This window comes from Mesoplodon bidens (genome assembly GCF_964165515.1).
Source record: "Mesoplodon bidens genome assembly, chromosome: 3".
Lineage (NCBI taxonomy): Eukaryota > Metazoa > Chordata > Mammalia > Artiodactyla > Ziphiidae > Mesoplodon > Mesoplodon bidens.
The window spans coordinates 46027916-46055453 of record NC_138178.1 but is presented as its reverse complement, the minus strand read 5'-3'; the positions used below and the strand labels follow the sequence as shown (position 1 = coordinate 46055453).

The 27538-nt window shown below is 36.2% G+C and overlaps 1 protein-coding gene across 5 annotated transcripts in view; it reads left to right on the top strand.

The window, feature by feature from the left end:
- The window catches only part of NEDD4 (NEDD4 E3 ubiquitin protein ligase), a 151174-nt gene that overhangs the window by 42479 nt on the left and 81157 nt on the right, over positions 1-27538 (top strand). For 3 of the 5 annotated variants that reach the window (XM_081227371.1, XM_081227369.1, XM_081227368.1), the window contains exon 1: positions 6172-8016. The exons of 1 other annotated variant lie outside the window; for it this stretch is intronic. In XM_081227371.1, the coding sequence (XP_081083497.1) occupies positions 6472-8016 (1545 nt within the window). In that variant the 5' untranslated portion in view covers positions 6172-6471. Of the gene's footprint in view, positions 1-6169; positions 8017-27538 lie in introns of those variants that run through there. One more of the 5 variants, XM_081227370.1, reaches the window with a different exon arrangement.

Below are 27538 nucleotides of genomic sequence, written 5' to 3'. Positions count from 1 at the left end.
CTACAAGCCAGAAGGGAGTGGCATGATATACTTAAAGTGATGAAAGGGAAGAACCTACAACCAAGATTACTCTACCCAGCAAGGGTCTCATTTAGATTCCATGGAGAAATCAAAAGCCTTACAGACAAGCAAAAGCTAAGAGAATTCAGCACCACAAAACCAGCTCTGCAACAAATGCTAAAGGAACTTCTCTAAGTGGGAAACACAAGAGAAGAAAAGAACCTACAAAAACAAACCCAAAACAATTAAGAAAATGGTAATAGGAACATACCTATTGATAATTACCTTAAACATGAATGGATTAAATGCTCCAACCAAAAGACACAGGCTTGCTGAATGGATACAAAAACAAGACCCATATATATGCTGTCTACAAGAGACCCACTTCAGACCTAGGGACACATTCAGACTGAAAGTGAGGGGATGGAAAAAGATATTCCATGCAAATGGAAACCAAAAGAAAGCTGGAGTAGCAATACACATCTCAGATAAGATAGACTTTAAAATAAAGAATGTTACAAGAGACAAGGACACTACATAATGATCAAGAGATCAATCCAAGAAGAAGATATAACAATTATAAATATATGCACCCAACACAGGAGCACCTCAATACATAAGGCAACTGCTAACAGCTGTAAAAGAGGAAATTGACAGTAACACAATAATAGTGGGGGACTTTTAACACCTCACTTACACCAATGGACAGATCATCCAAAATGAAATTAAATAAGGAAACAGAAGCTTTAAATGACACAATAGACCAGATAGATTTCATTGATATTTATAGGACATTCCATCCAAAAACAGCAGATTACACTTTCTTCTCAAGTGCACACAGAACATTCTCCAGGATAGATCACATCTTGGGTCACAAATAAAGCCTCAGTAAATTTAAGAAAATTGAAATCATATCAAGCATCTTTTCTGACCACAACACTAGGAGATTAGAAATGAATTACAGGGGAAAAAACGTAAAAAACACAAACACATGGAGGCTAAACACTACGTTACTAAATAACCAAGAGATCACTGAAGAAATCAAAGAAGAAATCAAAAAATACCTAGAGGCAAATGACAATGAAAACACAACAATCCAAAACCTATGGGATGCAGCAAAAGCAGTTCTAAGAGGGAAGTTTATACCTATACAAGCCTACCTCAAGGAACAAGACAAATCTCAAATAAACAATCTAACCTTACACCTAAAGGAAGTAGAGAAAGAAGAGCAAACAAATCCCAAAGTTAGCAGAAGGAAAGAAATCATAAACATCAGAGCAGAAATAAATGAAATAGAAACAAAGAAAACAATAGCAAAGATCAATAAAACTAAAAGCTGGTTCTTTGAGAAGATAAACAAAATTGATAAACCATTAGCCAGACTCATCAAGAAAAAGAGGGAGAGGATTCAAATCAATAAAATTAGAAATGAAAAAGAAGTTACAACAGACACTGCAGAAATACAAAGCATCCTAAGAGACTATTACCAGCAACTGTATGCCAATAAAATGGACGACCTGGAAGAAACAGACAAATTCTTAGAAAGGTATAACCTCCCAAGACTGAACCAGGAAGAAATAGAAAATATGAACAGACCAATCACGTTACGAAATTGGAACTGTGATTAAAAATCTTCCAACAAACAAAAGTCCAGGACCAGATGGCTTCACGGGTGAATTCTGTCAGACATTTAGAGAAGAGCTAACACCCATCCTTCTCAAACTCTTCCAAAATATTGTGGAGGAAGGAACACTCCCAAACTCATTCTATGATGTCACCATCACCCTGATACCAAAATGAGACAAATATACTACAAAAAAAGAAAATTACAGACCAATATCACTGATGCATATAGATGCAAAAATGCTCAAAAAAATACTAGCAAACAGAATCCAACAACACATTAAAAGGATCATACACCATGATGAAGTGGAATTTATCCCAGGGATGCAAGGATTCTTTAATATGTGCAAATCAATCAATGTGATATACCATATTAACAAATTGAAGAATAAAAACCATATGATCATCTCAATAGATGCAGAAAAAGCTTTTGACAAAATTCAACACCGATTTATGATAAAAACTCTCCAGAAAGTGGGCATAGAGGGAACCTACCTCAACATGATAAAGGCCATGTACAACAAACCCACAGCAAACATCATTCTCAGTGGTGAAAACCTGAAAGCATTTCCTCTAAGATGAGGAACAAGACAAGGATGTCCACTCTCTCCGCTATTACTCAACATAGTTTTGGAAGTCCTAACCACAGCAATCAGAGAAGAAAAAGAAATAAAAGGAATCCAAATTGGGAAAGAAGCAGTAAAGCTGTCACTATTTGCAGATGACACGATACTATACATAGAGAATCCTAAAGATGCCAGCAGAAAACTACTAGAGCTAATCAATGAATTTGGTAAAGTAACAGGATACAAAATTAAAGCACAGAAATCTCGCATTCCTATACACTAATGATGAAAAATCTGAAAGAGAAATTAACGAAACACTCCCATTTTCTATTGCAACAAAAAGAATGAAATAACTAGGAATAAACCTTCCTAGGGAGACAAAAGACCTGTATGCAGAAAACTATAACACACTGATGAAAGAAATTAAAGATGATACCAACAGATGGAGAGATATACCATGTTCTTGGATTGGAAGAATCAATATTGTGAAAATGACTATACTACCCAAAGCAATCTATAGATTCAGTGCAATCCCTATCAAATTAACAATGACATTTCTTATGGAAGTAGAACAAAAAATCTTAAAATTTGTATGGAGACACAAAAGACCCCAAATAGCCAAAGCAGTCTTGAGGGAAAAAAACCGAGCTGGAGGAATCAGACTCCCTGACTTCAGACTATACTACAAAGCTACAGTAATCAAGACAACATGGTACTGGCACAAAACCAGAAATAGATCAATGGAACAAGATAGAAAACCCAGAGGAAAACCCACGCACCTATGGTCAACTCATCTATGACAGAGGAGGCAAGGATATACAATAGAGAAAAGACAGTCTCTTCAACAAGTGGTGCTGGGAAAACCGGACAGCTACATGTAAAAGAATGAAATTAGAACACTCCCTAACACCATACACAGAAATAAACTCAAAATGGATTCGAGACCTAAATGTAAGACTGGACACTGTAGAACTCTTAGAGGAAAACATAGGAAGAACACTCTATGACATAAATCACAGCAAGATCTTTTTTGACCCACCTCCTAGAGTAATGGAAATAAAAAGAAAAATTAACAAATGGGACCTAATGAAACTTCAAAGCTTTTGCACAGCAAAGGAAACCATAAACAAGGCAAAAAGACAACCCTTAGAATGGGAGATAATATTTGCAAATGAATCAACGGACAAAGGATTAATCTCCAAAATATATAAACAGCTCATGCAGCTCAATATTAAAAAAACAAACAATCCAATCCAAAAATGGGCAGAAGACCTAAATAGACATTTCTCCAAAGAAGACATACAGATGGCCAAGAAGCACATGAACAGCTGCTCAACATCACTAATCATTAGAGAAATGCAAATCAAAACTACAATGAAGTATCACCTCACACCAGTTAGAATGGACATCATCAGAAAATTTACAAACAAGAAATGCTGGAGGGGGTTTGGAGAAAAGGGAACCCTCTTGCACTGTTGGTGGGAATGTAAACTGATACAGTCACTATGGAGAACAGTATGGAGGTTCCTTAAGAAACTAAAAATAGAATTACCATATGACCCAGCAATCCCGTTACTGGGCATATACCCAGAGAAAACCACAATTCAAAAAGACACATGCACCCCAATGTTCATTGCAGCACTGTTTACAATAGGCAGGTCATGGAAGCAACCTAAATGCCCATATAGAGACGAATGGATAAAGAAGATATGGTACATATATACAATGGAGTATTACTCAGCCATAAAAAGGAACGAAATTGGGTCTTTTGTAGAGACGTGGATGGATCTAGAGAGTGTCATACAGAGTGAAGTAAGTCAGAAAGAGAAAAACAAATATCATATATTAACGCACATATGTGGAACCTAGAAAAATGGTACAGATGAACCGGTTTGCAGGGCAGAAATTGAGACACAGATGTAGAGAACAAATGTATGGACACCAAGGGGGGAAAGCAGTGAGGGGGTGGGGGGGGTGATGAATTGGGCGATTGGGATTGACATGTATACACTGATGTGTATAAAATTGATGACTAATAAGAACCTGCTGTATAAAAAATAAATAAAATTTAAAAATTAAAAAAAAAAACCCAGAGGAGATTTGCTTAGTAACTGGAAGTTTTAGGCCATAGACATGAGCTGTTTAATCTCATTGATCAGCTTATTAGAAGTGATCCATTTTTTGAGTCATTAGATTCCTAACTTAATTCAGGAAGGAAAGCTGCTGTAGTTATTTGAAGGTATAGTGAAAAGACTAGGACTCTTGCTTCTTAAAGAAACAAGATTATAAGGGAATATGTACTGAAGTCTATAAAATCATAAAGTTGATTATACAAAACCAAAATAGCATAATAATTTTATTACTAAGTTTATAATTGTACCCATTCTAAAACATAGTACTATCTCATTCTAGTCAGAAATAGAATTTAGTAAATTCCGTATTTCTATTTTGTCCTCTTAATTGATTAAAAACAGTTTAGAAAATTGTTATTGAGAACAGATCTATCTTAAGTTTTCTTTTTTAAACAAAGTGCAAGTATATGTTTTACATAATTTGCTTTTACTTAGAAAAATACAACTTGGGTGTAGTACCATGTGGTGTAAACAACTGAACTATTTTACTTTTTACTTTCCTATGAATGAGCCAGTATATATTTATTACTGGAGTTCCAGCTGTAAAATTCAGGTAAGGGGTTTAAATATACCCTAGAGTATTATTTAAAAATAAATTTGTTTCTTTCAAATAGAATACCAACCTTGGTCTATGATATTTAGGGGAGAAATTAAAATATTAAACTTCTGTTACCTAGTAAACTGAAAATAAAGGTTAAATAAATACAAAGCAGAAAAATACATATACAAAATCACAACGTCTAAAAGGACAAACAGTCTACTGTTCTCTCCTGCAGGAGCTTTATCAGCAGTGGGTAATTCATTCCACCTCTAGGGCAGTCCTAGTACTCAAAAATGTAAACAAGTATGTACTTTGTTTATATCAAGAAATATGCAGCATGGTTTATACTTCTTCACAGATATCGAACAACTAAATGAATTGTTTCAGTGCACCAGCAGGGGCCAGCAAAGAGCTCTTAGAGTTTTTCAGAACAGAATTGGCATTGAGATATGTTTATTTGATGTGTTAAATCCTTTTTAGACTTCTTTACCTACCACAACACTCTCTTAAGTGAATGAATTGCAGAGACAGTGGAATAAAATATCTTGTGTGCTCAAACTATATTGGGGGATAGTTTTTCTGTCTAATCTGCATATATTTTTAATGGAATGTTTGCTTAGGCTATTTCTTGGCAGAGTTTTAATAGTCAAAATATAAATGGCATCATTTAAAGACTGTACTGCTTGGCTGGAAAAGTCTTAAAATTACAGGAGAAAATGCTTGGTGACAGCTTCTCTGAAACTTTTTTTTCCTCAGACGTATGCTCAAGTTTTGCAGTAGTATTACTAGGCTAATTTTGTATTTCGATCCTTCAGCTTTCACTATTTATAAGTACGTAGTGTTTTGGAAGCTAAAATATTTATCTTTTGGATTTAATGCAAGTTTTAATTCACCTCAAAGTTTTGGTATTTCCAAATTTATACATGTTTGAATTTACTCATTTTAAAAATATTAACAGTCTATATTCCTTTCTATGTTGACTAAATTGACTAAATTGACTAGATTTCTATGTTTACTAAATTGACTGTTTGGAAATTCAATCCTTGATTTGATACTCAATTACATGGAGTTTCATTCCTACCAACTTCCTGTAATTCTATCCCTATGGGTAAAAATATTAGTGGTCAAACTCTGCTGGAGAAAGCATAGGCACCGTGATTCACAGAGTTAAATGTTCATTTAGTAGAGCTGGAGTGAAAAAATACTGTTTCAACTTGAAATGCTAGAAGATTGTTGTTCTTGTGTTACTCATTCATGCAAATTGGAGAAGGTATAATTGAAACAAGGTTGGCAGTGTTTGAGGCAGTGTGCTGCAGCTGAGCTCAGCTTAAAGGTCGCTGGAAATCAAGTGCTTTGTAAGTGAAGGCATTTTGACTACAGACGATTCAAGACATTTTGGAAACGTCAGTCTCGGGAATGGGCCGTCTTTTTCTTTCTGTGATATCTGGTCTCTAAGGTTTTACTTAGGATAAAGACTACGACTTCTGAGCTCTTTTAGGCACCACAAATGATTTTTTCTTTTGATGCAGTGCAGCTGCTTCTAGCCTGTCTACCGACAGAGATCTTTGTTATGACTTTCAGCCCTTAACATGTTTGGAAATGAGAACAAATGGCACAAAGCTTACGATTGCACTTTGCAGCCAGAAGAAGCAATACTTATCCTGTGTCAGAAACCTCTGGAGATGATTCGGATAGCAGTGTTCACATGTGCTTCATGAGACCAACACGGATTTCAACGTCTAACGCGGTTCAAATGAAGCTGACTCCCAGACAGGCTACACTACCTCCGTTAATAAAGGAAAACGTTAAGTCTCAGGAAGTATCATCTGTTCCTTCACCTGAAAATGTTAATAAAAAGAGCAGCTGTCTGCAGATTTCACTACAGCCAACAAGGTACAGTGGATGTCTTCAGTCTGGCAATGTCTTAGCTGATGGTGATGATGCTTCATTTACTTGTGTCTTGAAGGATGGCAGTGCTGTGGTTGATAATGAACTGAATGCTGTGGGTGATGGTAACCTCTTGAGCAGTCCTGCCATTTGCAGTGGTAGCCTTAGTCACTTCTCAGCCAGTGAGAATGGGTCTTATAGCAGCAACGGTAGTGATTATGGGTCATGCACAAGTGTCACCAGTGGAGGTTCATACACCAACAGTATCATCAGTGATAGCAGTGGCTATACTTTTCCACCAACTGATGATACCTTTTTTGGTGGAAATTCATCTTCTGACAGCATCTCCAATAGAAGTTTGCCAAACAGGAATACTACTCCATGTGAAATTATTTCGAGAAGTAGAAGTACAGTTCCCTTTGTCCAGCATGACCTGGATCATGGACTAGAGATTATGAAATTGCCAGTGAGCAGGAACTTGAAAATTCCACTAAAACGTTGTTCATCCTTAGTCATTTTTCCTAGGAGTCCTTCAAATACCCCACCAACTTCTCTAACAAGTACAGGTACTCCTCCAAGCAAAGGATCCTATCAGACCTCACACCAGTTTATTATTTCTCCTAGTGAAATTGCCCACAATGAAGATGGCAGTAGTGCTAAGGGATTTCTTTCAACAGCTGTCAATGGACTTCGGTTATCTAAAACAATCTGTACTCCCAGAGAAGTAAGAGACATACGACCTCTTCACAGCTCATTACAAAAGAAAATTGTTATTGCAAATAATAGTCCAAATCAGACTGTCTGTGAAAAGTCATCTGAAGGATATTCTTGCGTTTCAGTGCATTTCACCCAACAAAAAGCAACTGCATTAGATTGTGAAACAGCAAATGGTGATTGTAGACCAGAGATGTCAGAAATTAAGCTTAATTCTGATTCAGAGTATATTAAGCTTATGCACAGGACATCTGCATGTTTACCATCTTCCCAAAATGTAGATTACCAAATAAATATCAATGGACAGTTGGAAAGACCACATTTACAGATAAACAAAAACCATGCTCTTTTACAAAGAAGTATTTCATTGGGAGGAACTTATCCAAATGTTTCCTGTTTATCCAGCCTTAAGCACAGTTGTTCTAAGGGGGGACCATCTCAATTACTCATAAAGTTTGCATCTAGAAATGAAGGTAAAGTTGATAATTTAACAAGAGACAGCAACAGAGATTTCACAAATGAACTATCTAATTCTTTACAGCATTCTTGTAAGGTAAGTCTCCTTTGGTCTTGGTAAATATTATTTTATACTAGAATGGCTCTATGAAATATTTGGTTAAAATTTATTATAACTTGGCAGCTTTATATATTTTCTTGGTCCTTAGCTAGCAAGCACTGTGTAGTCATGAACTTTATATTTGTAAATCTGAAAAAATGCCCAGTAGTTTTTCGCTCTATTTGTTATTTTATCAATGTAGAAAATATGTATTAAAAAAAACTTTCCAAAGTGATTTAAGCCATAAAACATTTCTATCACATAAAAACAAGCTATAAATAATAATTTATTTGATAACATTTTGCCTTCATATGTTTTCCCCTCAAGTGGCATGGTATTTTAATGTCTAACTCCATATTTTATTCCTACTTTCAAAAATGTTCATTTGGTATTCTCCCCTCCTTAAGCATTGTGAAAAAAAGTAAAATACAGAAAACCACTCAAAGTATTAAACAGTAAAAAGTCTACATAAAAATGTGAAAATCTTCTTATAAATGAACATAGAGAAAATGTTTCTTTAAAATACATATATTTATTTGATCATCGATAAAAACTGTTATGCTGAATGTTTAAAGCAGAGGAAAAATAAATGTTATCTGCATTTGTGTATACCCTTAACCACAGGAATTTTGTTTCCACCCTATTTTTCTTTAGCTACCAGTTAAGTGTGCCTTCTAAAATGTAACTCACTCAACAATATTCTAAATTTTGTATTTTTAAATTTAGTTTCAATTGCTAGGTATTTTCCATAATTCTCTAATTACCCAATTAATTTGTTATTTTGGTAATTTTGCTTTATTATATTAGTAATTTAACTCTAGTGAATCTTAGCCAAAACAGTTTTTTAATGTAATTTGGCCTTTCCAAAGTATTTTAAGTGTTTTGAACTTAAATAGATTTTTAAAATTTCTGTATTTGGAAGATCTTGCCAGATTTCTGGAAATGAAAAAAATGTTTCTGACTAAACCAATTCTAGATGACAGTACATAATAGTTTTGGAGAAAAAAACTTATCTGTTTATCTGTGTTTATATAACAATATCAATCAATATTAAAGATTCTTTTAACACTTCTGGGCAAATAAAATATTAAATAATTGCTAGTTTGTTTTCTCTCTTTTGAAGTCTGATAAATATAATTCTTATTATCCAATGCCCAGATGTTAATATAAGCAGCTACTTTACTGAGGATGAATAAAGATCACATTTCAAATTCTGATATATGTTTTAGAATTATTAACTCCATTTACAAAACTTTTAAAACACCAGCTGTTAGATTATAATCCATTCAGTTGTCTTGTCTTCTAAAAAAAAGCAGTTAAGTGATACTATGAAGAAATTCATTGATAGTTTGCTAATTTTATGACATGTACCTTGTAAATTTATTTTACATTTAATGAAATAATTAACCTGAAAGGAAAAATTAACCTAGAAATATTTCTAGAAATATCCTTTAAATAGTTGATTTTGTGGTAATATTATAGTTTGTTGTTGTTGATGCTTTTGAAAACATGGTATTTTTAATGTTTTTTTAAAAAGTGTGACTGTCTTTTGCGTGGCTAAAAGATACACTTTTATTGGCTTTATTTAAAATTAGGTAAGCTAACTTAAATATTTTTTTGTGACAGCCAAATGCCTAGCTTTCTGCAGATTCTATTTTTTTGATAGATTATTGGATTATAAAATAGTTCAGAAGTGTGTCATTTGCTGGAGAGCTTTAAATTGTTCCTCCTTTTAATGTTTATTAAACAACTGTTTATACAAGAGTTGTAAACAATATAGGACCATTACATTTAACACATACTGGATCTAAATTGATCTAATTGTTTAGTGGTAAATCAAGGGCTTGTTTTAAGAGGAAAATAGTAATGTTGTTTTTTCTAAACATAGCAGTGACAACAATAACAGGGTTTTAGAAATAATCCTGTGTTTATCAATAATTATATATTAATCTAATTATAGTGGTATATTGTAACTCATTTATAAATAAACAGCTCCCAAAATATTTCCCATGACTCCAGTTAGTCTGGGTTAGTATTCTGATATGCTGAGTCTGGATTCACATTTAACAAGTTGATATTAGAGTAGCATTTAGTAATGTCAGCTATCTGTACCTAGCAGCCATGAAATTAAATCACTGCTTTGGTCAGGGACCCTGGTTTCTAAAGCACTGAGAGGTCTACAGATTCTTTTCTTTTGTGTTTAGCTACCAGTCTCTAGGAGAATAGTATCCAGTTTCTAGCTCTCTATAATCAACAGCTCATTACTGGCTAATTTTTTTTAATTTAGTGAGAACTTTTACCTGTATCTGCGACTGGGGTTCTGTGTGTTGTTTACAACTTGGGATGAAGATGAGACTTTGTATTCCACATAATAATGTTGATTTCACTTATTGCCATCAAAGAGCATAACAATAACTGGCATATATTTATTATATATATTTTTTGAGAGACAATATTACTTTTGTAAAGGCTTTATGACTTTTGATCTGAAAGTAGATATTTGATCTTTTAACATTGTGTGTATTGTCAGCTCGATCAAGAGATAGGTTAAGGAGCTCAGATGGTTTTTATACAGTTACAGAAATTACCATTCAGATTTCTGAAATCTGTGCAATAGTTAGTTTACTCTATTATTATTTTATTTTTCCCTATCTATTGTTTTTTAATTTCCTGTATTGTTAGGATGCTCAGAAATTTCATTACCCTATTATTTAAAACACCTTAGCATTTGCCTAAGCTTGTATATGTCTTCCATACTTCATGTATATGCATGCTTTTATCAGAAATTTTGACTTTACATTTTTCTTTTTATTATAAATGTTTTTGTTCATTTTCTGTTATTTAATCCTAGGTAGGTAAATTGCTTAAGCCTAGTGTAGAAGAACTTTAAAAAACTATGTTTCAGTTATTTCAAAGCCTTTAAAACTAATCTCAAGAATTTACATTTCAATAATATATTTAGCTGTTCTTCCCAAAATAACTGTTTTAAATATATACTATTTTTATTGTTCCATTATTTTCTTAGTCCTTATTTTATTAACTTAAGCAAAATATTTAGAGACATTTGGTTAAATTTATTTTGAACACTTAATCTTTCCTATAAAAATCAATATAGTTTATAAGTATTGACCCTAAAACTGTAATGCAACAATGTTAATGACCAGTTTTTGAAACCTGGTGAGAGGTGTGTGCATGTATATGTACATTTCTTAGAACTGAAGCACTAAAATATTAATTTCAGGTTGGTTCAGGGAGGTGAATTGTTTGCTTCAGAAATACTTCGTATTTCTCTGTAGATGTGTCTTTAATTCATTCATCTGGCACATGTTTGAGTGCCTACTGTTTGCCAGTCACTAACTCAAGCTCTGGGAATAAAAGATACTGAAGCACAGTTTCTACTTGGGGGAACTCCCATTCTAGTTAGAGACACACTGGTAGATAAAAAAAATTTCAGTCTAAAGTGTGATGTACTAAAATAGAGCTGTATATGAGAAAGTGAGAAAGATGCAGTGTGACTCGAGCACAGGGTGTCCAGGGATGTGGGAGGAGATGATATGCTGGCAGTGGGTGGGAGTCCCATTGCATGGAGCACCTCATGCTGAAAGAAAGCAGTGTGTCTCCTGCTAACAGATAATAGTTAGGCAATGGAAGTCATTATTTGAGAATGTGACGTGCTCACTTTTATGTTTTCTAGATGATAATTTCTTATGACACCATGGATTATAAGTGAATTAAAGTTTTCTTAACCTGGATGGCCAGGTGAATAGTGACATCATGAACTAAGATAGGGAATTCAGGAGAAGGGGCCAGATTGGGAGGGCAAAGAAAAAACCAAGTGTCATTAAGTTTCGGTACTGAGAAGCTGCCCTGGTAGTACTGCTGTCAAGTAAGGTAGTTAGAGATACAGGCTCAGGACTCAGGAGAGAAGTGAGAGCTGGAAATGTAGCTTGGGAGTCATGAGTCTAGTCAAAGACTTAGGTAAAGATGAACTGAAAAAAGCATGAAAGTGAGATGGGAGGAGTGATACATCAGAATTCTGGGGGCTACCAACTTTGGAGAAACAGTGGAAGACGAGATAAAAAGGAGTCCAAGAAAGAGCCACTGGAGGAGCAGAGGCCAGGAGAGCTTGGAGGCCTGAAAGCCAAGGGAAGGGAAAGTTCAAGGTAAGCAGCATACAGTGCCATGGAATTTAGGTATCCATTGAATATAAAAGGTCCTTGGTGACTTTAGTAAAAGTAGGCTCGGGGCATAGTGTAAAAGCCTGGTTGAAGAAAGAATGAAACAGGTGAGGAAGCAAAAACAGCAGGCGTAGCTTGTTTGCTCAATGTCATAAAAATAGTCATGAGTTAGTGTAGGCAAGGTATATATTTAATGGCTATTATATAGAAGACATGGTATTATGTGGTTATAATTGCATAAGACAAACTGTCCACAAGGATATTGCAGCCTGTTCTCTGGGCGGAGAAAAGGTCTGTAGCTCTCTGTTCTTTCACCTTAGAAGTAAAGAATAAGTGAGCATCAGCAGTGAAAACTGAAATGGAGACTGAGCAATATGAAATGAAGGGAACAAACAATTAGGAGTGAAAACGTGAAACCACCTATGAGTAGTCACAACTCTTGGCGAGCAGCATTATCCTAACGTTCTTCTCCCCCTCCCTACCACCCAAAATAAGACAAAACAAAAATAGAGCTTCCAGGCAGAAAACAGGTCAGGGTTTAAGGCCTATTCCTAGAAACGACTTGGAGAAGAGGCACCTCTGTCTTGCTGTCACCGGCTTCTTCCAGCATATGGAGCCTACCATGTGCTACCTGTTTGAGGCCTGGCCCTTCTAGATCCACTCTCCCTTTATGTTATGGGTGACAGGGAACAGGATGAACTAGGAGAAGCCAGGACCGGAGACTGTGTGGGCAAAAGGGGCTTGGCAGAGTCCCTGGGTGTGGCCAGCCAACGTGTTGAGGTCAGGAGGGTGGTTAGCAGGAGTGAATGAGTGCTGAGAAGGGCATCCAATGATCTTGTCAACACATACACAAAATACCTGAAGTCTTGCTCAAGTGTGTGGTTCGGTATTCTTGTTGGCCAAGTGGGAGACTGGAAGTCTATGGTCAGGTGAAGACCAACATTTAGAGATAGCCTGTAAACAAGAGGTGAGCTGATGTGCCCTGGTTTAGTGAGATATCTGAGGGGAGACTCTCAACATAGCAGCAGTTGTCGGAAAGCAATTTTACCTTCGCTGAGATTTCACAAAACTTTTTAAATATAACTAGAGCAGATCTGAGAACTTGGAAGGGCAAGCAGCTAGCATGTTTATATACCTTGTAGCCCAATTCATGGATGGGTCATAACAAAGAATACCTTGACCAAGAGATCCCATGATGTTTCTAGTCAGGGTTCTAGGATATCTTGGCAGGGGGGTGTGGTGGAGATCATGCGTTCTCTTGACTTAGATGTATTACATCTAAGATAAAAACAATAACACTGTGGAACATTTTGTGATTTACCTTAATAGACAAAATATTACCGAGCAAGAAGAAGTTTACATCAAGGATATTGGTGGTACAATGGACAATGTCTTTATGTTCATCAAGTACAGAAACATTCTTAACTGAATTTTTATCTTTCGTCCCTCTTACAAAAGCTGAGTATAACATTTTATGATATAGCTAAAATAATATTATCTAGGACTACTTTCTTTTTTTAATGAAATAGCTCTTTTTATTTATTTATTTTGGCTGTGTTGGGTCTTTGTTGCTGCGCGCGGGCTTTCTCTAGTTGTGGCGAGCTGGGGCTACTCTTCGTTGCGGTGCACGGGCTTCTCATTGCGGTGGCTTCTCTTGTTGCGGAGCATGGGCTCTAGGTCCGTGAGCTTCAGTAGTTGCAGCACACAGGCTCAGTAGTTGCAGCACATGGGCCCTAGAGCACACGGGCTTCAATAGTTGCAGCACACGGGCTCTAGGGCGCGTGGGCTTCAGTAGTTGTGGTGCACAGGCCCAGTAGTTGTGGCTCGTGGGTTCTAGGTGCGCAAGCTTCAGTAGTCATGATGCATGGGCTTAGTTGCTCCGTGGCATGTGGGATCTTCCTGGACCAGGGATTGAACCCATGTCCCCTGCATTGGCAAGCGGATTCTTAACCACTGCGCTACCAGGGAAGTTTCTAGGACTACTTCCTTTCTTTTCTCTTTCAAATATTTGTTGGTAAGCTGCCTTCTAACGCTTTAAGGATTGCAACTGGAAAATGGCGTATTAAGTTGTCATTTGGACTACTGATTTTCAAATTTTCATGTGTGTGTACATCTCCTAGAGATCTTGTTAAAAGGCAGATTTTGGTTCAGTAGGTCTGGGGTGGGGCCTCAGGGTTCCGTATTTCTAACATGCTCCCAGGTCATACCAATGCTGCTAATTCCTCAAACACACTTTGAGAAGCAAGGCTTAAGACAATTTTTTAAAATGAGAACACTAATACAGTTCATAGTGGAAGTATCCAGTGAGTCCCTCTTCCACTTTTACATAAAGAAGAACCATAGGTATGCTGTGGCCAGGGCTAAAATAATTTGCAAGGAGGTTTAAATCCTCTTGGACATTTAGACTAGTTATTGATTGAGACCATGTGATGCAGAAGAGATTGTTTGGACCAACAAACATTCAAGAGCAAGATTGTCTGCCTGTCTCACAAAAGAACTTTAGTATGACTCTTGCAGAATTGTGACTATTAAATCTTCTAAGATTACATTTTAGTTTCATTTAAGAAGTTAAAAATATTGGTCTATAAGGCATGCAGTTCTACTTAAAGAAATCTCTTGAATTCATTATGGCTGTAATTCTGGTTTGTGTTGTTTTTGAAATTGTTGCCTACATTAACTTTTTCCCCTCTCAGCATGAGATTTGAAAAATATGCAATGGAAATGTATTTTTCTTAATTATTCTGGCTTACTCAAGCAATAGCTTCTATCTTCCTCTTTGTGAACACTCTGAATCTTTCCAATATACTTTCTTCTAGAAGTGCCAGTTTAGGGTACTACTGAGAATGTTTGAATCTTACATTGGCTTATGTAATGAAATGAAACACCATCTATAATTAATGCTTACTTATGAGCTATCCTTTTGATAGATCTATAGGGAGAAAGTTTAAAAATCCTTTATGTGTAACTTTGTAATGCTACTTAAAAGTATATATCCATTCTCAAGCATAAATCAGTATATGAAAATGTTAGGAACTGTTCTTCCGTTGGAGCAGTTGAAGACATTTTATTGGTAGCTGGGTTTTTGTGGTCTTCATGGCTGCTTGTGGCTTAGCCTAACTTCAGGGAGCCTAATAAGACAGTAAACATTTCAGGTAAGCAATGAGAAAAAGGAAGCATAGCAAGAAAAAAGTTAAAGATAGGGAGATAGATAGGCAGGCAGGCAGGCAAATGTATTGATAAATTTTCCAGAATTGATTGAATTCTAGAGAAGGGATTAGGCAAATGGGTAATCTTTTCTGGGCTCTAATTTACTAGAATGAAATTCCCTAAATCAGGGGCTTTTTGTCTTATTCACTTATCCTCAGTACCTAGAACGGTGCTTAGCTCAAAATAGACACTCAATAAGTATGTATTAAATTAATGACTGAAGCCAAGGGGACCCTTTGGAATGGGGTAGAGACGACTAGAATCTAGATGAGGGTGACCACACAGCCTTGCACAGATAACCAAACTAGGATATCTGAGGGATGACTATAATGATGAGTGGAAGCTTCTTTTTTTTTTTTTCAGATCCCGCTAGCTTTTATTTTATTTTTATTTTTTTAACATCTTTATTGGAGTATAATTGCTTTACAATGGTGTCTTAGTTTCTGCTTTATAACAAAGTGAATCAGTTATACATATACATATATTCCCATATCTCTTCCCTCTTGCGTCTCCCTCCCTCCCATCCACCCTCCCTGTCCCACCCCTCTAGGTGGTCACAAGCCACCGAGCTGATCTCCCTGTGCTATGTGGCTGCTTCCCACTAGCTATCTATTTTACGTTTGGTAGTGTATATATGTCCATGCCACTCTCTCACTTTGTCACAGCTTACCCTTCCCCCTCCCCATATCCTCAAGTCCATTCTCTAGTAGATCTGTGTCTTTATTCCCGTCTTACCCCTAGGTTCTTCATGACCTTTTTTTTTTTTCTTAGATTCCATATATATGTGTTAGCATACGGTATTTGTTTTTCTCTTTTTGACTTACTTCACTCCGTATGACAGACTCTAGGTCCATCTACCTCACTACAAATAACTCAATTTTGTTTCTTTTTATGGCTGAGTAATATTCCATTGTATATATGTGCCACATCTTCTTTATCCATTCACCTGTTGATGGACACTTAGGTTGCTTCCATGTCCTGGCTATTGTAAATAGAGCTGCAATGAACATTCTGGTACATGACTCTTTTTAAATTATGGTTTTCTCAGGGTATATGCCCAGTAGTGGGATTGCTGGGTCTTATGGTAGTTCTATTTGTAGGTTTTTAAGGAACCTCCATACTGTTCTCCATAGTGGCTGAATCAATTTACATTCCCACCAACAGTGCAAGAGTGTTCCCTTTTCTCCACACCCTCTCCAGCATTTATTGTTTCTAGATTTTTTATGATGGCCATTCTGACCGGTGTGAGATGATATCTCATTGTAGTTTTGATTTGCATTTCTCTAATGATTAATGACGTTGAGCATTCTTTCATGTGTTTGTTGGCAATCTGTATATCTTCTTTTGAGAAGTGTCTATTTAGGTCTTCTGCCCATTTTTGGATTGGGTTGTTTGTTTTTTTGTTATTGAGCTGCATGAGCTGCTTGTAAATTTTGGAGATTAATCCTTTGTCAGTTGCTTCATTTGTAAATACTTTCTCCCATTCTGAGGGTTGTCTTTTGGTCTTGTTTATGGTTTCCTTTGCTATGCAAAAGCTTTTAAGTTTCATTAGGTCCCATTTGTTTATTTTTGTTTTTATTTCCATTTTTCTAGGAGGTGGGTCAAGAAGGGTCTTGCTGTGATTTATGTCATAGAGTGTTCTGCCTATGTTTTCCTCTAAGAGTTTGATAGTTTCTGGCCTTACATTTAGGTCTTTAATCCATTTTGAGCTTATTTTTGTGTAGGGTGTTAGGCAGTGTTCTAATCTCATACTTTTACATGTAGCTGTCCAGTTTTCCCAGCACCACTTATTGAAGAGGCTGTCTTTTCTCCACTGTATATTCTTGCCTCCTTTAGTGGAAGCTTCTTGATGCTTCATCCTCTGCATGAAAGAGTGGCACTCTTTAATGAATACCTTGTCCCTGGGGTGGATGCCAATGGAATATTATGATTGTGACTCAAGGATTAGTTTCCACAGTGGAGTCTGATTCATAGCCTACATATTCCACTAACTAGTACCGTAGAACTATGTGTCTGGGTAGAGGCTCAGATCAAGTTTTCTGAAAAGAAGATTGAATGGGCCAAAAGTTTTAAGGGTATTTAAACAAAGGCCATTTGACTGGCTTTAAGTTTATCATTGTTTAATAAAATGACTTCATTTCAGACTTGATGTAAGAGCTGGCTTCTCAGTGTTGTTCCTGGAGTTTCAAGTAACTGTTTTAGCTAAGAATGACCTTTACCTTTTGTACCGAGACTGAAAGACTGAACCCTCTTAAGGAGTCACAGAGCTTAACGCAAACTCAAGTCATCTTCAAAGCAAATGAGTTTAACAAGTATTTATCAGAAATAGAATATGTGCCTGCTGTGAGTGGCAAATATTATTCCTGGCTTTGAAGAGTTTCTAATTTAGATGAGAAGACAGCATTATCCATTTAAAAAAAGAACCAGAGAACAGTATAAAATAATATATAATAATGTCCATATACCTACTTCAGGCAGGTGAACGCCTAAACTCTGAGCTATGTGATCGTCTATATAATTTTTAACTAATTTAAATTTTTATCAAGATGACACATGTGCCTCTTTTAAAAATCAGGTGTTTTTTTTCTTTGAAGATTTCCTTTCTGCCTTTTTCTCTGTGTTCTCTCTTCCCAGAATTCCTGTTAGCCAAAGTTTGCACCTCCCAGATTGATCTTATAATTTACTTTTCTCTCCTGTTTTCTGTTTCTTTACCTCCTTATTCTACTTTCTGGAAGATTTCCCCCAGTTTTTTCTTCTCTTTGGTTTTAAAATTGTGGTTATTTTAATTTCTCAAGTTCTATCTTGTTTTTGATGATTCCCTATTCTTATTCTTGTTTTATAAGTGTAATCTCTTATCTCTCTGAGAATATTTTACTTAAGGCTTTTTCTTTTAAGTTTTGTTATGGGTCCTACATTGTCTCTGGTTCCTGTGGACCACTTTGCTGTTGTTGTTGCTTGTTCCTCTTTGTTATTAGACATTGTCCTCCAGGTGACTGGTGAATCTTGGCTGTCTATTCCTATTTGAGAGTGAGTCACTGTGAAGTTATCTGGAGGCCCTGTAATTGTGTGGGGCTTTTCAAGTGGTACACTTCATTGTAGGGAGACTTCTAACTGTCAGTATCTGGAGGTCTTTTCTCAAAGGTCAGTTTGTTTCTCCAGAGAAGAAACTTGCAACGATTGCCCAGTTATGTTTTATAGCCCTGGTTAGTGATAAACTAGAAATGGAGGTGATTTCTTTCATAGGTTCTGAAACTGAGTTAGTTCAAGGTAAACCATGCCCTAAAAGTGATATTTACTTATCAAATTCTTAAGGTACTGTTTATAATTTAATTAATATAGTCAGTAAGGTGCCTGATTTTCATAACTATTGTCTGAAATACATTGTGTATATTCTAGAGATGAAGATACTTGTAGAAAGACCAAATTTAAATATCCTTTCTAAAAGAATATGTAGTTTCCTTAACACATCTCCCAACCTTTTACATTCTTGACAATATAGTTAAATGTAAATGTGTGTGCCTGTCCTCTGAGAAAGAGGATAGACCTGTTAAAACTGTGTTTGGGTACAAGGGAGAAGGAAGAGGAGACCGAAACGACCCCCTAATGGAGAAGAACATTGGATGCTTACTGTCACACTAGAACCTGAAACCTCATCTCTGATTGTTTTAACTTGGACAAAATCCTGATGTATTCTTTTTTAAACTCTTAACCCGATATCTGTAAAAGTTTAAATCAGTTAGCATATGTTATATACCACATTTCGAAAAACTCTCTGAGATAGTGATTATCTCCACATTAGAAATAAGAGAACAAGCTCAGAAAAGTTAAAATGATGTAGTCAGGATCGTAAGTCTAGTAAATGTCATATTACTTACTCAGCTCTGTTATGTACTCTGAAGCCCTTTTCTACATTTCTAACCAAGAGGAATTCATTTTGCACTACAATAGGGGGAATCTACAGGATAAATAAAGCTGCTTGGGGAAGGTTATTTTAGTAAAAATAACATCATACAGAACAAAAAAAGAGTTGTCTAAAGGAAAGTTTCCACTTGGGCTGACTGCAATCTGATGACTAACTTTTACTCTCTGAAGAAGTCCTGATCAAGTCCTGTTTGCTTGCCATTGTTGAGTGAAAGTGAGGTTCAGGGATTATATAAGCCTATTTTAGAGAACCAGTTTATCTCTGAAACTTTTCTTTTTCTATTCTTCTGACTTGTGACCCAACACTTATAATTACTTTCTTCTTTCTGATTAATTTTATTGATCAAATAACACATACTGTGTGTTTCTACCTCCTGCAACTCTTTGAGTTTCACTATGTTCTTTTCCTTCAATAACTATTATAAACTACCTAAATCGTTGGAAGATGTGTCTTTTTTCCCTAATATTTTAAAACTTTCTATTGTGGAAAATTTCAAACACACACAAAAGTAGAAAGAATAATGCAGTGATCCCCCCATGGGAGCCCCCAGTGAATTCCCAATTTCAATAATTACCAACATTTTGTCCATCAGGTCATCTGTCTTTTCCCATCCTTTTTTTTAAATTATTTTTTTTATTGGAGTATAGTTCATTTACAATGTTGTGTTAGTTTCTGCTCTACAGCACAGTTAGTCAGTTAGACATACCCGTATACCCACTCTTTTTTAGATTCTTTTCCCACATAGGTCATTACAGCATATTGAATAGTTTCCTGTGCTATTCAGCAAGTTCTTATTAGTTATCTATTTTATATATAGTAGTGTGTATATGTCAATCCCAATCTCACAATTTATTCCTCCCTCTGGTAACCACAAGTTTGTTTTCTACATCTGTGACTCAATTTCTATTTTGTAAATAGTTTCCTTTGTACCATTTCTTTAGAGTCCACATATAAGTGATATCATATGATATTTGTCTTTCTCTGTCTGACTTACTTAACTCAGTATGACAATCTCCAGGTCCATCCATGTCGCTGTAAATGACATTATTTCGTTCTTTTTTATGGCTGAGTAATGTTCCATTGTATATATGTACCACATATTCTTTATCCATTCCTCTGTTGATGGATATTTAGGTTGCTTCCACATCCTCCCCTCCTTTTATTCTGTAAGTTTTTTAAAGTAAATCCCATACAACATGTAATTTTACCCATAAATACTTCAGAGTATCTGTAATGGAGGACTTTTTAAATATACAAAAGTACCATTCAATTATCACACTTAACAAAATTAACAATAGTTCTAAACTGTTTTGACTGGATCTCTTTCTGAGTCATCTAGGTCATTTTAGTGTTGACATAACTCAAGATGGATTCTTCTCCTTTAACATGTGTCTATCTAATTCTTCATCTATGTTATGATCTTCATTTCACTTTGGGGCTGAGTGTGCCAGTTATTTAGCATAGGACTTTCTGTGTCTTTAATCAGACAATTTTTGATAATACATTTTTTACCAATGTAATTGAGGCTGTATTCTGGAACCTAAAAGTAAGGTTAGAGTTAGGACTTAGAACTGATCACCTAACTATACCTTACCTCCACGTTAATCGCCACAGATCTTCATTGAGCTGGGATACCTATCTTCCTCATTCCCCAGTAGAGTGAAAATGTGCTCTATAGTGAATTAGCTGTATTAATTCCTCTTAAAGCTTCTCTGCATCTTAATTTCATGTTTAGGGAACATGAAGTGTATGAAACTTGGTGAAGTTATTTTGAGGACTGGAAATTTGATATCTGTTTGGCAAATAGTTGGTGCTCAGTAAAAAGTGGCTATTATTATCTGCCTTATAATATTGTTGTGAGAGTTTATGAAGGTGTGCTGTAAACTAAAAAGTGACACAGTGCATAACATAATAATAATTGTTTTATCTATGTACAATCTGAATCATATATAAATCTAAGAATCCAGGTTAACAGTTAAGTAATAGTAAATTCATGAAAAGAACATTTAAAAAAGTAATGCAGGGACTTCCCTGGTGGTCCAGTGGCTAAGACTCAGCGCTCCCAATGCAGGGGGCCCGGGTTCGATCCCGGGTCAGGGAACTAGATCCCACATGCCGCTACTAAAGATCCCACATGTGGTAACTAAGATCCCATGTTCTGCAACTAAATACAGATTAGAAATCTGGGGAAGCACTTCTTCCTAAGACTCTAAATTAAGGATCATGATATATTTTTCAACTGAATATGGTTTTTCCAAAGCCGTATTAAAAATTAAAGCACAATTCTTTTCATTTATACTCAATTTCGATTATGTATATCCTTGGGGACAAAACTACATCAAGGGCTTCCCTGGTGGCGCAGTGGTTGAGAGTCCGCCTGCCGATGCAGGGGATGCAGGTTCGTGCCCCAGTCTGGGAAGATCCCACATGCCGCAGAGCGGCTGGGCCTGTGAGCCATGGCCGCTGAGCCTGTGCGTGCGGAGCCTGTGCTCCGCAACGGGAGAGGCCACAACAGTGAGAGGACTGCATACCGCAAAAAAAAGAAAAAAAAAAACTACATCAAGACTAAGATATTTTAAAAAAAGACAGAAATAAATAAGAATTTTACAGCAAATTAACAGGAGGAGAGCATTAGAATCTGGAAAGTCCTCTAAGTGGGCCACAAGCCACTTCCTATGCAATAATTGGTAGTTATAAAGAAGGTGACCCTATTTTTTTTATCCCTCATTGAAAATATTGACTCATAAGAGATAGCCTTACTCATCTTATGTCATTGATAGAGTCAGCTTCTAGCCATAAGGTGATAGATTCTTTTTTTTTTAACATCTTTATAGGAGTATAATTGCTTTATAATATTGTGTTAGTTTCTGCGGTATAACAAAGAAAATCAGCTATACATATACATATATCCCCATATCCCCTCCCTCTTGCATCTCCCTCCCACCCTCCCTATCCCACCCCTCTAGGTGGTCACAAAGCACCAGCTGATCTCCCTGTGCTATGCAGCTGCTTCCCACTAGCCATCTCTTTTACATTTGGTAGTGTATATAAGTCCATGCCACTCTCTCACTTTGTCCCAGCTTACCCTTCCCCCTCCCCATATCCTGAAGTCCATCCTCTATGTCTGCATCTTTATTTCTGTCCTGCCCCTGACTCATCAGAACCATTTTTTTTAGATTCCATATATATGTGTTAGCATACAGTATTTGTTTTTCTCCTTCTGACTTACTTCACTCTGTCTGACAGCCTCTAAGTCCATCCACATCCCTACAAAAAACTCAATTTCATTTCTTTTTATGGCTCAGTAATGTTCCATTGTATATATGTACCACATCTTCTTTATCCATTCATCTGTCGATGGACACCTAGGTTGCTTCCATGTCCTGGCTATTGTAAATAGTGCTGCAATGAACACTGTGGTCCATGACTCTTTTTGAAATATGGTTTTCTCAGGGTATATGCCCAGTAGTGGGATTGCAGGGTGATATGGTTGTTCTACCTTTAGTTTTTTAAGGAACCTCCATACTGTTCTCCATAGTGGCTGTATCAATTTACATTCCCACCAACAGCGCAAGAGGGTTCCCTTTTCTCCACACTCTCTCCAGCATTTATTGTTTGTAGATTTTTTTGATGATGGCTATTCTGAACGGTGTGAGGTGACATCTCATTGTAGTTTTCATTTGCATTTCTCTAATTATTAGTGATGGTGAGCATCCTTTCATGTGTTTGTTGGCAATCTGTATATGTTCTTTGGAGAAATGTCTATTTAGGTCTTCTGCCCATTTTTGGATTGGGTTGTTTGTTTTTCTGATATTGAGCTGCATGAGCTGCTTGTGTATTTTGCAGGTTAATCCTTTGTCAGTTGCTTCATTTGCAAATATTTTCTCCCATTCTGAGGGTTGTCTTTTGGTCTTGTTTATGGTTTCCTTTGCCGTGCAAAAGCTTTGAAGTTTCATTAGGTCCCATTTGTTTATTTTTGTTTTTATTTCCATTTCTCTAGGAGGTGGGTCAAAAAGGATCTTGCTGTGATTTATGTCATAGAGTGTTCTGCCTATGTTTTCCTCTAAGAGTTTGATAGTTTCTGGCTTTACATTTAGGTCTTTAATCCATTGTGAGTTTAATTTTGTGTATGGTATTAGGAAGTGTTCTAATTTCATTCTTTTACATGTAGCTATCCATGTTACTGAACACCACTTATTGAATACGCTGTCTTTTCTCTGTTGTATATTCTTGCCTCCTTTATCAAAGATAAGGTGACCCAATGTGAGTGGGTTTATCTCTGGGCTTTCTGTCCTGTTCCATTGATCAATATTTCTGTTTTTGTGTCAGTACCATACTGTCTTGATTACTGTAGCTTTGTAGTATACTCTGAAGTCAGGGAGCCTAATTCCTCCAGCTCCATTTATCTTTCTCAAGATGGCTTTGGCTATTCGGGGTCTTTTAGGTTTCCATACAAATTGTGAAATTTTTTTGTTCTAGTTCTGTGAAAAATGCCATTGGTAGTTTGATAGGGATTGCAGTGAATCTGTAAATTGCTTTGGGTAGTATAGTCATTTTCACAATATTGACTCTTCCCATCCAAGAACATGCTATATCTCTCCATCTGTTTATATCATCTTTAATTTCTTTCATCATTGTTTTACAGTTTTCTGCATACAGGTCTTTTGTCTCCTTAGGGAGGTTTATTCCTAGCTATTTTATTCTTTTTGTTGCAGTGGTAAATGGGAATGTTTCCTTAATTTCTCTTTCAGATTTTTTATCATTAGTGTATGGGAATGCAAGAGATTTCTGTGCATTAATTTTGTGTCCTGCTACTTTACCAAATTCATTGATTAGCTGTAGTAGTTTTGTGGTCGCATCTTTAGGCTTCTCTATGTATAGTATCACGTCATCTGCAAACAGTGACAGCTTTACTTCTTCATTTCCGATTTGGATTCCTTTTATTTATTTTTCTTCTTTGATTGCTGTGGCTAAAACTTCCAAAACTATGTTGAATAGTAGTGGTGAGAGTGGGCAACCTTGTCTTGTTCCTGATTTTAGAGAATGTGGTTTCAGTTTTTCACCATTGAGAATGATGTTGGCTGTGGGTTTGTCCTATATGGCCTTTATTATGTTGAGGTAAGTTCTGTCTCTGCCTACTTTCTGGAGTTTTTATCATAAATCAGTATTGAATTTTGTTGAAAGCTTTTTCTGCATCTATTGAGATTGTCATGGTTTTTATCCTTCAGTTTGTTAATATGGTGTATCACATTGATTGATTTGTGTATATTGAAGAATCCTTGCATCCCTGGGATAAATCCCACTTGATCATGGTGTATGATCCTTTTAATGTGTTGTTGGATTCTGTTTGCTAGTATTTTGTTGAGGATTTTGGCATCTGTGTTCATCAGTGATATTGGCCTGTAGTTTTCTTTTTTTGTGACACCTTTTTCTGGTTTTGGGATCAGCATGATGATGGCCTCATAGAAAGAGCTTGGGAGTGCTCCTCCCTCTCCTGTATTTTGGAAGAGTTTGAGAATGATAGGTGTTAGCTCTTCTCTAAATGTTTGATAGAATTCGCCTGGGAAGCCATCTGGTCCTGGGCTTTTGTTTGTTGGAAGATTTTTAATCACAGTTTCAATTTCAGTGCATGTGACTGGTTTGATTATATTTTGTGTTTTTTCCTGGTCCAGTCTCAGAAGGTAGTGCTTTTCTAAGAATTTGTCCATTTTTTCTAGGTTGTCCATTTTATTGGCATATAGCTGCTTGTAGTAATCCCTTATGATCCTTTCTAATTCTGCAGTGTCCGTTGCTACTTCTCCTTTTTCATTCTTAATTCTGTTGATTTGAGTGTTCTCCCTTTTTTTCTTGATGAGTCTGGCTAGTGGTTTATCAATTTTGTTTATCATCTCAAACAACCAACTTTTAGTTTTATTGATCTTTGCTATCATTTCCTTTATTTCTTTTTCATTTATTTCTGATCTGATGTTTATGATTTCTTTCCTTCTGCTAACTTTGGGGGGTTTTTTGTTCTTCTTTCTCTAATTGCTTTAGATATAAGTTTCAGTTATTTATTTGAGATTTTTCTTGTTTCTTGAGGAAGTATTGTATTGCTATAAACCTCCCTCTTAGAACTGCCTTTGCTGCATCCCGTAGGTTTTGGGTCTTCGTGTTTTCATTGTCATTTGTTTCTAGGTACTTTTTGATTTCCTCTTTGATTTCTTCAGTGATCTCTTGGTTATTTAGTAGTGTATTGTTTAGCCCCCAATGTGTTTGTATTTTTTACAGTTTTTTTCCTGTAACTGATATCTAGTCTCATAGCATTGTGGTCAGAAAAGTTACTTGATACAATTTCTATTTTCTTAAATTTACCAAAGCTTGATTTGTGACCCAAGATATGATCTATCCTGGAGAATATTCCAAGAGCACTTGAGAAGATAGTGTATTCTGTTGTTTTTGGATAGAATGTCCTATACCTATCAGTTAAGTTCATCTTGTTTAATGTGTCATTTAAAGCTTGTGTTTCCTTATTTATTTTTATTTTGGGTCATCTGTCCATTGGTGAAAGTGGGGTGTTAAACTTTCCTACTATGATTGTGTTACTGTCATTTTCCCCTTTTATGGCTGTTAGCATTTGCCTTATGTATTGAGGTGCTCCTATGTTGGGTGCATAAATATTTACAATTGTCGATTTTTAAATTTTTTCTTGTATTTTGACTTTTTCTTGATTTTTTTCTTTGTACTTAATATAATGTATTTTATGTAGTGTCCTTCTTTGTCTCTTGTAATAATCTTTATTTTAAAGTCTATTCTGTGTGATATGAGAATTGTCACTCCAGCTTTCTTTTTTGTTTTTTTGTTTTGTTTTGTTTTGTTTTGTTTTGCAGTAAACGGACCCCCCCACTGCCGCGGACCCCCCCATCGCGGAGCACAGGCTCCGGATGCGCAGGCCCAGCGGCCATGTCCCGCGGGTCCAGCCGCTCCGCAGCACACGGGATCCTCCCAGACCAGGGCACAAACCCTCGTCCCCCGCATCAGCGTGCAGACCCCCAACCACTGCGCCACCAGGGAAGCACTCCAGCTTTCTTTTGATTTCCATTTGTATGGAATATCTTGTTCTATCCCCTCTTTTTCAGTCTGTATGTGTCCCTAGGTCTGATGTGGGTCTCTTATAGACAGCATATATACAGGTCTTGTTTTTGTATCCATTTAGCCAGTCTGTGTCTTTTGCTTGCAGGATTTAATCCTTTTACATTTAAGGTAATTATCGATATGTATGTTTCTATTACCATTTTCTTAATTGTTTTGGGCTTGTTTTTGTAGGTCTTTCCATCTTCTTGTGTTTCCTGCCTAGAGAAGTTCCTTTAGCATTTGTTGTAAGGCTGCTTTGGTGGTGCTGAATCCTCTTTTTTTAGTTATTTCTGAGATATACATTTTAAAGTAATAACTAGGATTATGACTTATAACATTATACCAGAACATATAAGATTTTTAGAAATTTCATGTAATGTCTCAAACATTTATATTAACATATTTCCATACAAGTAACCAAAAGAAAGTTTAGTATTAGTTGTTTTTTGTTTCTTTGTTTGTTTATACTGCAGGTTCTTATTAATCATCAATTTTATACACATCAGTGTATACATGTCAATCCCAATTGCCCAATTCAGCACACAACCATCCCCACCCCACCGTGGTTTTCCCCCCTGGCGTCCATACGTTTGTTCTCTACATCTGTGTCTCAACTTCTGCCCTGCAAACTGGTTTATCTCTACCATTTTTCTAGGTTCCATATACATGCATTAATATACGATATTTGTTTTTCTCTTTCTGACTTACTTCATACTGTATGACAGTCTCTAGATCCATCCATGTCTCAACAAATGACTCAATTTGTTCCTTTTTATGGCTGAGTAATATTCCATTGCATCTGTGTACCACAACTTCTTTATCCATTCATCTGTCGATGGGCATTTAGGTTGCTTCCATGACTGGGCTCTTGTAAATATGCTGCAATGAACATTGGGGTGCATGTGTCTTTTTGAATTATGGTTTTCTCTGGGTATATGCCCAGTAGTGGGATTGCTAGATCCTATGGTAATTCTATTTTTAGTTTTTTAAGGAACCTCCATACTGTTCTCCATACTGGCTGTATCAATTTACACTCCCACCAACAGTGCAAGAGGGTTCCCTTTTCCCCACACCCTCTCCAGCATTTGTTGTTTGTAGATTT